This window comes from Rhinoderma darwinii, chromosome 1 (assembly GCF_050947455.1).
Source record: "Rhinoderma darwinii isolate aRhiDar2 chromosome 1, aRhiDar2.hap1, whole genome shotgun sequence".
NCBI classification, from domain to species: Eukaryota; Metazoa; Chordata; class Amphibia; order Anura; family Rhinodermatidae; genus Rhinoderma; species Rhinoderma darwinii.
Genome location: NC_134687.1, coordinates 239137258 through 239151408, shown reverse-complemented (window position 1 = coordinate 239151408; position 14151 = coordinate 239137258). Strand labels below are relative to the sequence as shown.

The following is a 14151-nucleotide window of genomic DNA, read 5'->3' as shown; positions in this document are numbered from 1 at the left end:
GACCAGACTCATGTTGGCCTTCAGGACCAGACTCATGTTGGCCTTCAGGACCAGACTCATGTTGGCCTTCAGGACCAGACTCATGTTGGCCTTCAGGACCAGACTCATGTTGGCCTTCAGGACCAGACTCATGTTGGCCTTCAGGACCAGACTCATTTTGGCCTTCAGGACCAGACTCATTTTGGCCTTCAGGACCAGACTCATTTTGGCCTTCAGGACCAGACTCATTTTGGCCTTCAGGACCAGACTCATTTTGGCCTTCAGGACCAGACTCATTTTGGCCTTCAGGACCAGACTCATTTTGGCCTTCAGGACCAGACTCATTTTGGCCTTCAGGACCAGACTCATTTTGGCCTTCAGGACCAGACTCATTTTGGCCTTCAGGACCAGACTCATTTTGGCCTTCAGGACCAGACTCATTTTGGCCTTCAGGACCAGACTCATTTTGGCCTTCAGGACCAGACTCATTTTGGCCTTCAGGACCAGACTCATTTTGGCCTTCAGGACCAGACTCATTTTGGCCTTCAGGACCAGACTCATTTTGGCCTTCAGGACCAGACTCATTTTGGCCTTCAGGACCAGACTCTTTTTGGCCTTCAGGACCAGACTCTTTTTGGCCTTCAGGACCAGACTCATTTTTTCAAATCTGACATATTTCACTTTATGTGGTAATAACTCCGGAATGCTTTTACCTATCAAAGCGATTCTGAGATTGTTTTCTCGTGAGACATTGGACTTTATGATAGTGGAAAAATTTGGTCGATAAATTCAATATTTGTCAGTGAAAAACACCAAAATTTTGTGAAAAATTGCAAAAATTAGCATTTTTCTAAATGTAAATGTATCTGCTTGTAAGACAGGCAGTTATACCACACAACATTATTGCTAATTAACATCCCCCATATGTCTACTTTAGATTGGCATCGTTTTTTGAACGTCCTTTTATTTTTCTATGACATCACAAGGCTTAGAACTTTAGCAGCAATTTCTCACATTTTCAAGAAAATTTCAAAAGGCTATTTTTACAGGGGCCAGTTCAGTTGTGAAGCGGCTTTTAGGGCCTTATATATTAGAAACTGCCAAAAAGTCACCCCATTTTAAAATCTTCACCCCTCCAAGTATTCAAAACAGCATTTAGAAAGTTTCTTAACCCTTTAAATGTTTCACAGAAATTAAATCAACGTTTTTTTTTGCAGAAATTAATTTTTAATCTATTTTTTCTGTAACACAAGTTTTTACCAGAGAAACGCAACTCAATATCCATTGCCCAGATTCTGCAGTTTTTAGAAATATCCCACATGTGGCCCTAGTGTGGTAATGGAATGAAGCACAGGCCTCAGAAGCAAAGGAGCACCCAGTGGATTTTGGGCCTCCTTTTTATTAGAAAATATTTTAGGCACCATGTCAGGTTTGAAGGGCTCTTTCGGTGCCAAAACAGTGGAAATCCACCAAAAGTGACCCCATTTGGGAAACTACAACCCTTGAGGAAATTATCTAGGGGTATAGTGAGCATTTTGACCCGCAGGTTTTTTGCAGAAATTATTGGAAGTAGGCCGTGAAAGTTAAAATCTACATCCTTTCAAAGAAAATGTAGGTTTAGCTAATTTTTTCTAATTTCCACAAGGACTAAAGGAGAAAAAGCACCGCAACATTTGTAAAGCAATTTCTCCTGAGTAAAACAATACCCCACATGTGGTAATAAACAGCTGTTTGGACCCACGGTATGGCTTAAAAGGAAAAGAGCACAATTTGGCTTTTGGAGCTCAAATTTAGCAGGAATGGTTTGCGGAGCCCCTGTCGCATTTGCAAAGCCCCTAAGGGACCAAAACAGTGAAAACGCCAAAAAAGTGACTCCATTGAGAAAACGACACCCCTTGAGGAATCCATCTAGGGGTGTAGTGAGCATTTTGACCCCACAGGTGTTTTTCTTCAATAAGATGTAGCTTTAGCTCAAAATTTTTAATTCTCAACAAATAAAGGAAAAAAAGAACCCCAGCATTTGTAAAGCAACTTCTCTGGAGTACGGCAATACCCCACACGTGGTCATAAACTGCTGTTTAGACACACGGCAGGGCTCAGAAGGGAAGGAGCGCCATTTGCTTTTGGTGTACAGATTTTGCTGCATTTGGTTTCTGATCGCTATGTTGCATTTGCAAAGTCCCTGTGGAACCAAAACAGTGGATCCCCCCAGAAGTGACCCCATTTTGGAAACAACACCCTCAAGGTATTCACCTAGGGGTGTAGTGAGCATGTTAACCCCACAGGTGTTTTGCAGAAATTCGTGTGCACACGATGTGGGAGAGTGAAAATGGGAATTTTTCCTTAGATACGCCAATATGTGGTGCCCGGCTTGTGCCACCATAACTAGACAGCTCTCAATTATTATGCGGTGTTTCCCGGTTTTAGAAGCACCCTACGTGTGGCCCTAATCTTTTGCCTGGACATTCGACAGGGCTCAGGAGTGAAAGAGTACCATGTAAAATTGAGGCCTAATTTGGCGACATATAAAGTATTGGTTCACAATTGCAGAGGCTTTGATGTGAAATAAAAGAAACCCCTGAGAAGTGACCCCATTTTGGAAACTACACCCCTCAAGGCATTTATTAAGGGGTGTAGTGAGCATTTTCACCCCACGTGTCTTTTCCATAAATGATTGCGCTGCCGAAGGTACAAATTAAAATTTTGCCCTAGATATGCCAATTCATTGTCAAATATGTCGTGCCCAGCTTGTGCCACTGGGGACACACACCTCAAAAAATGTTAAAAGGGTTCTCCCGGGTATGGCGATGCCATATATGTGGACGTAAACAGCTGTTTGGGCATGCTGTAGGGCTCAGATGGGTGGGAGCGCCATTTGGCTTTTGGAGCGTGGAATTTGCTTGGTAATAGTTTTGTTTGGAGTATCGCTGTTGTTTCCGTTTATAATGTGGGGCATATGTGAGCTCGGCAGAGTACATCTGGGCATAGTTAGGTGGTATAATAATAAGGTAAAAAAAATAATAAAATGATCCATAGATGTGTGTTACGCTGTGATCGATCCTTTCTTTACAGGCCAGTGTCGCACTGATAACTGGCGTCCTTCCTTATCCCCCTTTTGGTCCACACTCCGCACCTTTGCAGTTTGGGGAATTTTGCCGGGAAAGTGTTGTCCTGGTATAATACGTGCGCCCTCGCTTCCAGCGGATATGGTTGGGCCCTCCCCTTCCTGGTTCCCTAATTTTAGTGCCTTGATACATCGCCTTTTGAAACAGAAGAAATGTTCCCCTCGGGCCGGCACAACCGGATATTTTTCTTTCCTGACTTATTGGAGCCTTAACTTATTTTATCATAGACGTAGTTGTATGAGGGCTCTTTTTTTACGGGACGAGCTGTAGCTTTTATTGGTACCATATTGGGGTACATGCAACCTTTTGATCACTTGTTATCCTTTTTTTGGGAGGCAAGGTGACAAAAAATCAGCAATTCTGCCATAGTTTTTTTTTATATATATATACATACAGCGTTCACCATGCGTTATAAACCACATGTTACCTTTATTCTGCGGGTCGGTACGATTCCGTCGATACCAAATTTATAGAACTTTTTTATAACTTTTTGCACAATAAAATTACTTTTGGAAAGAGAATGTATTTCTTCTGTCGTGATGTTGTGAGAACCATAACTTTTACATTTTTTAGTCGATGGAGCTGTGTGAGGGTTTGTTTTTTGCGAGGCGAGGTATAGATTTTATAGGTACCATTTTTGGATACATGCGACTTTTTGATCACTTTTTATTTCAATTTTTGGAAGACGGTGACCAAAAAAAACGTAATTATGGCAGTGTTTTTTTTTTTACGGCGTTCACGGCGCTGGATAAATAACATAATATTTTTATAGTTTAGGTCGTTACGGTCGCAGCGATACCAAATATGTATGGCTTTATTATTTTTTTCAATAATAAATGACTTGATAAGGGAAAAAGGGCGATTGTGTTTTATTTTATTACTTGAAACTTTTATTGTATGTTTTACAACTTTTATTTTAACTTTTTTTTTTTACACTTTTTAGTCCCACTAGGGGACTTGAAGGTCCAACTGTTTGTTTGATGTTCTAAAACATTGCACTACCTATGTAGTGCAATGTATTGGAACTGTCAGTTGTTCACTGACAGCAAGCCGATCAGGCTCCGCCTCTGGGCGGGGCCTAATCAGCTTACGTAATGGCAGACAGGAGTCCATTGTTAGGGCTCCTGTTGCCATAGTAGCAGTCGCCAGCCTTGCCATCGCGTGGCAAGGCTGCCGATTTGCTACAAACCTCTAGGATGCAGCGATCACAATGGATCGCTGCATCGAAGGGGTTAATGCCAGGAATCGGAGCTAGCTCCGGTTCCTGGCGATAGATCGGGGAGTCCACTGTAACATACAGCGGACACCCACTGCTGATGACGCCGGCTCAGCTTCTGAGCCGGAAGCTGAGCCGGCGCCATCTTGCCGATGGTACCGGAAGCCTCCTGGGCCCCGCCGACGACGGGGCATAGGAGGATTCCGTTACTGGCGGACCGGGAGGGAAGTATAAGCCCTCCGATCGCTTTTGCAGCCACCGGCAACCCAGCGATCACGTTTCCGGGGTGCCGGTGGCTATAAACTCCTCACATGCTGCGATCTCTATTGAACGCAGCATGTGAGGGGTTAATCGGCCGGATCGGATGCTAGTTCCGGTCCTGGCCGATACCTCAGGGTGACAGCTGTAACATACAGCTGTCACCCGGCAGTGATGTCGCTGGCTCAGCTCCTGAGCCAGCTTCATCTCCATCACGTACAGTTACGTGAAAAGGCGGTAAGACATCAGCTTTAATCACGTAACTGTACGTGATGGGCGGGAAGGGGTTAAAGGAAGGGTGTCGCGGAAATTTATTTTTTTATGTGTCTGTGTTTTACTTTTTTTTATTTTCTAACTTTTTCTTCTATATGGGGGCTGCCATTTTTTTTTTTCATTTCTGTATGTGTCGATTAACGACACATACAGAGATGGAATACGGCACACACATCCCGATAGAGAATGCGAACGGGAGCCGTTCCATTCACTATAGCGTATGCCGTCTGTGTGGGAACGGCGCATGCGCCGCTCCCTCACAGTCCAAATGGAAGGTCTTTGGCAGAGCGACATCCGGCGCCATTTTCTTGTGGACCGGAAGCCGCGGCCGGACAGTAAGATTACTACTTCCGGTTGTGGCTTCCGGACATGTGTTCTGAAGCAAGCACTAGGAGCGGAGGGAGCAGACGGAGGCGGCAGGAGCAGGTAAGTTATGTCTGTGTTTGTTCGTGTTTTACTGTGTGATTACCACTGTATGCAAGCCCACTACACTGTGTATTCGCTCAAAAAATGGTGACACAGTGTAGGTTTGTACATTCAATCCCCTCCTTTCTCCTGGCACTAGCCAGGATAAAGGAGGGGGGATTGTTTGAGGACGCTAGAGCGAGTGTCTCTTCTCAAATTTTGCAGCATAAAGCAATGTGGTTGCTTTACCACATGCCAATGCTGCAATTCTGGGAATTGCTCCCTCTAGTGACCAGCACAGGGAAATGTTATAAATTAGAATCTAATTTATAATATTTCCTAACTCGTGAAAAAATTGGAACAACGTTTAATCATTTATATACTAACAGTTTAACTAAAAAAAAAAAATGTTATAGTGACACATTCCCTTTAAGTCCTGGTCCTCGGCACTTCATCTCACTGATGTGTGGAGATGGAAATTTCCGTCAGACAAACTATACTCTTCTTACTCATCTACTCATAAAACATTCTCTAGGATTGATCTTGCCATGGCCTCGGGGGATTTTTTTTACCTGCCGTTAATTCCATTAATCTTACTCCCAGGGGTATATCAGATCATTCAGCTCGTCTCTTAACATTTTCAACTGGTCCTCCCATTGACTAAGGTCTGGTGGCTACATCCGGCGTGGCTTGGCAATACTGACGTATTGTCAGAGGTCTCAGCCTCTCATGTAGTCTATTGGGAAAACAATTCCGCACACCCAGACCCGCTAATTGTGTGGGATGCATACAAAGCTACAGTGAGAGGAGCATTTATAGCAGGGGTGGCTAAATATAGGAAAACCTCCAGGGACAAGGAGAGGTTCTTGACATGTCGAAAGGGCTGAGCAAGACTAGATTACGAATCCCCAACCTGTCACCAAGAGCCAATGGGCAAGAGCCCAAAGGGAGTTGCTTCTTCTGCATACTGAGCAGACTAGGAAACGAGTGGTAGCTACCGAGGCATCTGTATTTGAGTTTGGTGATCGGAACGGTAAACTCCTGGCATATCTATTGCGGTCGGAGCGTCCGTGTGTGTCCATTCCATCCGTTCTCTCCTTGGCGGGCATACTATGTACTACCCCGAAGGGGATAAAGAAGATCTTTTGTGATTTTTTTATTCTGCACTATATAGCTCAAAATGTGGTGGTCCAACAAGTATTGTAGAGCAATTTCTACACTCCCTTCCCTTATGGCGTCTGTCAGCTGCTCACGCAATTGAGTTATATAGCCCGATTATGGTTGAAGAAATAGAAACCGCTATTCAGTCCTTACCTTCGGTCAAAACTCCGGGACTTGATGGACTGGGGGGTGAATGGTATAGGGCCAATGGTGATACTTTGGTGCCGAGACTTCGGGACGTCTATTCTAGTGCTTTTGAGTTGGGCATCTTGCCAGCCTCTATGCAGGAGGTACTTATTATGGTGGTGATAAAGCCAGGGAAGAACCCTACTCTACCGGATTCTTATCGTCCTATATCACTTATTAATTCAGATGTTAAGATATTAGTCAAAACCCTTGCCTATAGATTAAAGAAGATTATATTGTCTTTAGTTCACCTTGATCAAACGGGCTTCATGCCGGGGAAGTACGGACATTAACATACATAGATTGTTCTTGAATATTGATGCAGCGAGAGACGATGTGTCTCCGTAGTTTGTTCTCTCTCTGGATACATATAAAGCCATTGACTCGGTTGAGTGGCTGTATCTATGGATGCTCCTTTCCAGGTTAAATTTTGGTTTAAGGTTTCTGGCTCTTGTTCGCCTCCAATATGAAGGACCTTGTGCTAGGGTGAGAACGAATTTGGATATATCTGACTCCTTTTTATTGGGACGTGGTACCAGTCAGGGATGCCCACTTTCCCCGCTATTATTTGCCCTTGCAATAGAACCCCTGGCAGTGGCTATACGCCAATCCACCTAAATACATGGTATTACTAGAGGCCGCATAACTGAAAAATATCTCTATATGCAGATGACACTTTGGTATACTTGGCGGATGATGGTCCTTCCTTGGCTTCTCTCTTTGAACTGATTGATGCATTTGGCAGCTTTTCTGGTCTATCGGTGAATTGGGCTAAATCCGTTATGTTTCCACTTACTCCTGGTTATTGCTCCCGCCAGAACCTCCCTGTACCATTGCAGATAGTCTCCCAATTTACCTATCTGGAGATTAGGGTCGCCTTTAATGTATCAAGGTATGGCGAACTTAACCTTGACCCTTTGGTTGTAGCTACTGAAAGGCAGTTGAACACCTGGAGGAACCTCCCGTTGTCACTGTATGGCACGATTAATTTATTTCAAATGATATACTTACCTAAATTTTTATACCTATTCTGTGCCTGTCCTATTGTGTTGTCTAAAAAATTATTTAAACAGCTTGGTAATATCCTTCGATCGTTTTATTGGCAGAGTGGCGTTTCTAGGTTCAGTCTTAGTCTATTGTAGGCCCCTAAACAAATGGGGGGGGGGGGGGGGGGGGAATGGCAGCACCAAATCTTCATATATATTAGATTCTCAAATGGTGATTGCACGATGGTGGATAGATATAGATCTGAGTAATGCAGCCACTGCACTGGCGGGTGCACTTATGACTTATGAAAGTCTGACAAATTTGCTATATAGATTTAAATCCCCGGGCTGCGCACCACTACCACTTCGGACGTGGCTGTGGCTTGGAGGGCGGCAAACGCTCTGCTGAAGGCCACTACGATCCCCTCATACTCACCTAGGACTCCACTATGGAATAATCCTTGGTGGCCCCATCTTGAATCGTTACACACAGCGGTGATGTGGTCGGGGGCAGGGGTCAAATTCCTGGGTCAGGTATTTTTTTTAAACAGACTCTGGCTTTACATCCTTTTCTGAAATTAAAGAGGCTCTGTCACCAGATTTTGCAACCCCTATCTGCTATTGCAGCAGATAGGCGCTGCAATGTAGATTACAGTAACGTTTTTATTTTTAAAAAACGAGCATTTTTGGCCAAGTTATGACCATTTTTGTAGTTATGCAAATGAGGCTTGCAAAAGTCCAAGTGGGTGTGTTTAAAAGTAAAAGTCCAAGTGGGCGTGTATTAGGTGCGTACATCGGGGCGTTTTTAATACTTTTACTAGCTGGGCGCTCTGACGAGAAGTAACATCCACTTCTCTTCAGAACGCCCAGCTTCTGGCAGATCACGCTGTGACGTCACTCACAGGTCCTGCATCGTGTCAGACGAGCGAGGACACCGGCATCAGAGGCTACAGTTGATTCTGCAGCAGCATCAGCGTTTGCAGGTAAGTAGCTACATCGAATTACCTGCTAACGCCGATGCTGCTGCAGAATCAACTGTAGCCTCTGGTGCCGATGTGTCCGACACGATGCAGGACCTGTGAGTGACGTCACAGATCTGCACTGCCAGAAGCTGGGCGTTCTGAAGAGAAGTGGATGATACTTCTCATCAGAGCGCCCAGCTAGTAAAAGTATTAAAAACGCCCCGATGTACGCACATAATACACGCCCAGTTGGACTTTTACTTTTAAACACACCCACTTGGACTTTTGCAAGCCTCATTTGCATAACTACAAAAATGGTCATAACTTGGCCAAAAATGCTCGTTTTTAAAAAATAAAAACGTTACTGTAATCTACATTGCAGCGCCGATCTGCTGCAATAGCAGATAGGGGTTGCAAAATCTAGTGACAGAGCCTCTTTAAGGAGAGATTTACCATTTCAGGAAAAGCTTTTTTTCATTATCTCCAGCTATGGCATGCCTGGGGTGCCCAATTTGGCTCTGTATCACCTCAGGTGGGTTTCTCTAGGCTGGAGGACCTTCTTGGTGCTCCAGATCTTTCAACGGTCCTCACCCAATTGTACACCTTAATGACATCCCTGGGTCATAGACCCTTTGATAAGGAATATATGCGATGGAGGGGAGATGTCCCTGACTTGACAGAGGAGGACTGGAAGGAGGTGGAATTTTCATTTTTTGATTCGGTTGTAAGTGCAAGGAATTTTCTGATACGATCTTAGTTTTTACATAGGATCTATTACACGCCAGTTAGACTTCAGAGGATGGGAGCATTAACTTAGGATAGTTGTTTTCGCTGCCAGTCGGAGTTTGCTACTTTTATACATTGTGTGTGGATGTGTCCCAGAAGTTGCCCCTTTTGGTCGGAGGTAGGGAAGTTTCTTAGTACCCACTATGAATTTCCACTACTTCCTACCCCTGTGCCTCTTATTATGAATAAAGTTATACAAAACAATTACGATAAGATATTCTTTCGCTTTGTTCATTTCTGTGCCAGAAAGATTGTGATTATGGCTTGGAAGAATACAGAGAGTCTGAGTTTACTAAACTGGAAGCAATTGGTAAACAAATATATACCTATGTATCTTAGCAGAAAATTTCCAGATAAATTCAGTAACATTTGGTCAAGGTGGTTAGAGACTCTATAAATATTGTCACTTGTGAGTGGCAGAGGTATGGGGGGAGGGGGGGGGGGGGGTTAGAGCACAAGGAGGACTGTGAGAGACTGTTAGTTTTGATTAAGTTAGGCTTTCAGAGATGGTAATTTTGCATATCCTGTATATGCCATGCAATAAATCTGCACTGGCTTGACATTTCTACACGGTATTAATGCCTTTCTGGATGTTTTTGCTTTTGTATTAATTTGCACGTGTTTTGTACAACAAAAGTTTTGAAAGTAAAGCCTTTTAAAAAAAAAAAAAAAAAAGAAGGTCCAATCATCTGTCTATAAGCTGAACAACAACTGGGTTATGCAGACAGAAAAAGAACGGTGCTGTTCAACAAAATTACAAAAAAAAATTTCAAATAGAAAAATTCGATTTTGGCTTGTGATAGTAAAAAGTCATGACTTGAGTGTTTACACCTCAAGGCAAAATATATACACATTAATATTATTGTTTATATAGCCACATATCATTCCACAGCACTTAAGCATCTTACAAGCTGAGAGGATATGAAGTGCTCATGTTAGAAATTATCGGCAATATATTTACTAAGTATTCGTGAACACACTTATACAAAACACGTATAGATAATTATTACCTGTCCCGAGTCGCTCCAATGCATTCTGTCTCAAAAGTCGTGTGATGAGATCTTGGATGTCCGTTGGAAGAGATTCTTCACCTCCTGGCCAAATAATATCATCTGGCAATAAAGCGTGACACACAATAAGATAAACAAATACATTTAAATGTGAAAAATAGGTTCCTTTAGACTTTCATTAAATGTAGTAGAACTTACTTTTCCACAATACCAGAAATAGTGTGACTATAACCAAGTCATAAACTTTGGAGGAAAGTACTCCAGGAGAGTGAAAGAAGAAAATGGAAGAGTGCGGAGAAAAAAAGTGAAAATGGTGAGAGTGTTGTAACATGGGGGAAAGGTGAAAACTAAGGCTCAAGTGGATGGAGGTTGACATAAAATCCAGGGTGTAGGTGGGGGGGGGAAGAGAGTAGCTCTTTGAGGAGAGTATTATTGGGTCATGTAATATTAAATATTACACCATAGTTTAAAGGGTTTTTAGGAAGGAGGAATATATAGATCATAGAATCAGAGAGACCAGAAAATAGTCCGGACAGTCTAAAAAACTTTAAAGAGGCTCTGTCACCAGATTTTGCAACCCCTATCTGCTATTGCAGCAGATCGGCGCTGCAATGTAGATTACAGTAACGTTTTTATTTTTAAAAAACGAGCATTTTTGGCCAAGTTATGACCATTTTTGTATTTATGCAAATGAGGCTTGCAAAAGTCCAAGTGGGCGTGTATTATGTGCGTACATCGGGGCGTTTTTACTACTTTTACTAGCTGGGCGTTCTGACGAGAAGTATCATCCACTTCTCTTCAGAACGCCCAGCTTCTGGCAGTGCAGATCTGTGACGTCACTCACAGGTCCTGCATCGTGTCGGCCACATCGGCACCAGAGGCTACAGTTGATTCTGCAGCAGCATCAGCGTTTGCAGGTAAGTAGCTACATCGACTTACCTGCAAACGCCGAAGCAGTTGCCAAGCACCCATAACATGCCCGGATATTATCCTGAACGGGTCCTATTCTAATCAATAGGTCCTGAGCACGTCCCTCAGTAACATATATAAGTATAGGAAAGCGATGTGGGAAAAGCAGTGTGTATTACCAAAATAGAAAAAATTTATATTTTATTGAAACAATTTAAAAAAAACAATGTTAGATGGAAATCGGAGTGTCCCCTGACTATTTATTGTGACAATCATTAAGAATTCATTGATACAAACAAATTTTCTGGACCACTGTAGGGTTAATTTTAGATGTCCTATAATCATATCTTCAGTGGAGGCTAGGTTATTTAACTTCAATAAAACAGAGCATATTCATTCTAGACATAATTAGTCTTAGTGTGCCAATTTAGGGGATCTTGGTACAACACTATTTCCATCTAACATTGTTTTCTTTTTAAAATTGTTTCAATAAAATATAATTTTTTCTATTTTGGTAATGAACACTACTTTTCCCACTTCCCTTTCCTATACTTATATATCAATAATTGGAGGTGTACACCTAGTGTAAATCTGAGTGCTCTAACATTATATATAAAATTGTACGAGGGTAATACCTATTAAAATATAATCCCTGAGTAACATACAATTACCTCGGCAACTGTACCGCCCAGCGTGCACTAGCATACATCCACATTCCATGCCAGATAGGGAGGGATATCAGTGTTCGACGTACACTTTAATAATGATTTTGCACTATATTGTAGCCTATAATACAGTGGAAGATTGTTATCCGTAGATGGCGACAACCAGGTATTAGACGTTTCTTACTACTATGCCTAAACCACTTCTCAAATGAACCAAAATACAATAGTAATAAAACTAATGCTGACTGAAAGGTGAGGATGCCATTATACATTAGAAGGTACACTACCGTTCAAAAGTTTGGGGTCACGCAGACAATTTTGTGTTTTCCATGAAAACTCACACTTATATTTATCAAATGAGTTGCAAAATGACTAGAAAATATAGTCAAGACATTGACAAGGTTAGAAATAATGATTTTTATTTGAAATAATAATTTTCTCCTTCAAACTTTGCTTTCGTCAAAGAATGCTCCATTTGCAGCAATTACAGCATTGCAGACCTTTGGCATTCTAGCTGTTAATTTGCTGAGGTAATCGGGAGAAATTTCACCCCATGCTTCCAGAAGCCCCTCCCACAAGTTGGATTGGCTTGATGGACACTTCTTGCGTACCATACGGTCAAGCTGCTCCCACAACAGCTCTATGGGGTTGAGACCTGATGACTGCGCTGGCCACTCCATTACAGATAGAATACCAGTTGCCTGCTTCTTCCCTATATAGTTCTTGCATAATTTGGAGGTGTGCTTTGGGTCATTGTCCTGTTGTAGGATGAAATTGGCTCCAATCAAGCGCTGTCCACAGGGTATGGCATGGCGTTGCAAAATGGAGTGATAGCCTTCCTTATTCAAAATCCCTTTTACCTTGTACAAATCTCCCACTTTACCAGCACCAAAGCAACCCCAGACCATCACATTACCTCCACCATGCTTGACAGATGGCGTCAGGAACTCTTCCAGCATCTTTTCAGTTGTTCTGCCTCTCACAAATGTTCTACTGTGTGATCCAAACACCTCAAACTTCGATTAGTCTGTCCATAACACTTTTTTTCCAATCTTCCTCTGTCCAATGTCGGTGTGCTTTTGCCCATATTAATCTTTTCCTTTTATTAGCCAGTCTCAGATATGGCTTTTTCTTTGCCACTCTGCCCTGAAGGCCAGCATCACGGAATCGCCTCCTCACTGTAGACGTTGACACTGGCGTTTTGCGGGTACTATTTAATGAAGCTGCCAGTTGAGGACCTGTGAGGCGTCTATTTCTCAAACTAGAGACTCTAATGTACTTGTCTTGTTGCTCAGTTGTGCAGCGGGGCCTCCCACTTCTCTTTCTACTCTGGTTAGAGCCTGTTTGTGCTGTCCTCTGAAGGGAGTAGTACACATCGTTGTAGGAAATCTTCAGTTTTTTGGCAATTTCTCGCATGGAATAGCCTTCATTTCTAAGAACAAGCATAGACTGTCGAGTTTCACATGAAAGCTCTCTTTTTCTAGCCATTTTGAGAGTTTAATCGAACCCACAAATGTAATGCTCCAGATTCTCAACTAGCTCAAAGGAAGGTCAGTTTTATAGCTCCTCTAAACAGCAAAACTGTTTACAGCGATGCTAACATAATTGCACAAGGGTTTTCAATTGTTTTCTAATCATCCATTAGCCTTCTAACACAGTTAGCAAACACAATGTACCACTAGAACACTGGAGTGATGGTTGCTGGAAATGGGCCTCTATACACCTATGTAGATATTGCATTATAAACCAGAAGTTTGCAGCTACAATAGTCATTTAGCACATTAACAATGTATAGATTGTATTTCTGATTAATTTAATGTTATCTTCATTGAAAAAAACTGTGCTTTTCTTGCAAAAATAAGGAAATTTCTAAGTGACCCTAAACTTTTGAATGGTAGTGTAGGTATGACAAAGTAAGGCCTTTTACAGTCCATTCAATAAATCTGGATATTTGGTACGGTCCTAGACCCGTAGGAAATATTAGATAAATCTGGACTCGTTCTGCACGGACATAGCAGAGAAAAATCTGACAGATTTTGTTTTCCTGCGGATTTGCAGAAGAACCCATAGAAATTCCGCAAGATAATAGGCATGCAGCAGATTTGAAAATTCATACCATGCCCTGAAATCCACAGGGATTATTTTCCACTAGATGTAAATAGGGTTTTAAAAACGGTCATTAGTTGCAGATTTTCAGTGCTGAATCCACACTAAAAATCCACAGTTGGTC

At 42.3% G+C, this 14151-nt stretch overlaps 1 protein-coding gene across 1 annotated transcript in view; it reads right to left on the bottom strand.

Moving 5' to 3' along the window:
• The window catches only part of MAST3 (microtubule associated serine/threonine kinase 3), a 311223-nt gene that overhangs the window by 41195 nt on the left and 255877 nt on the right, over positions 1–14151 (bottom strand). The window contains exon 19 of the mRNA XM_075862996.1: positions 10348–10449. Coding sequence (XP_075719111.1) covers positions 10348–10449 — 102 coding nt within the window. The remainder of the gene's footprint in view (positions 1–10347; positions 10450–14151) is intronic.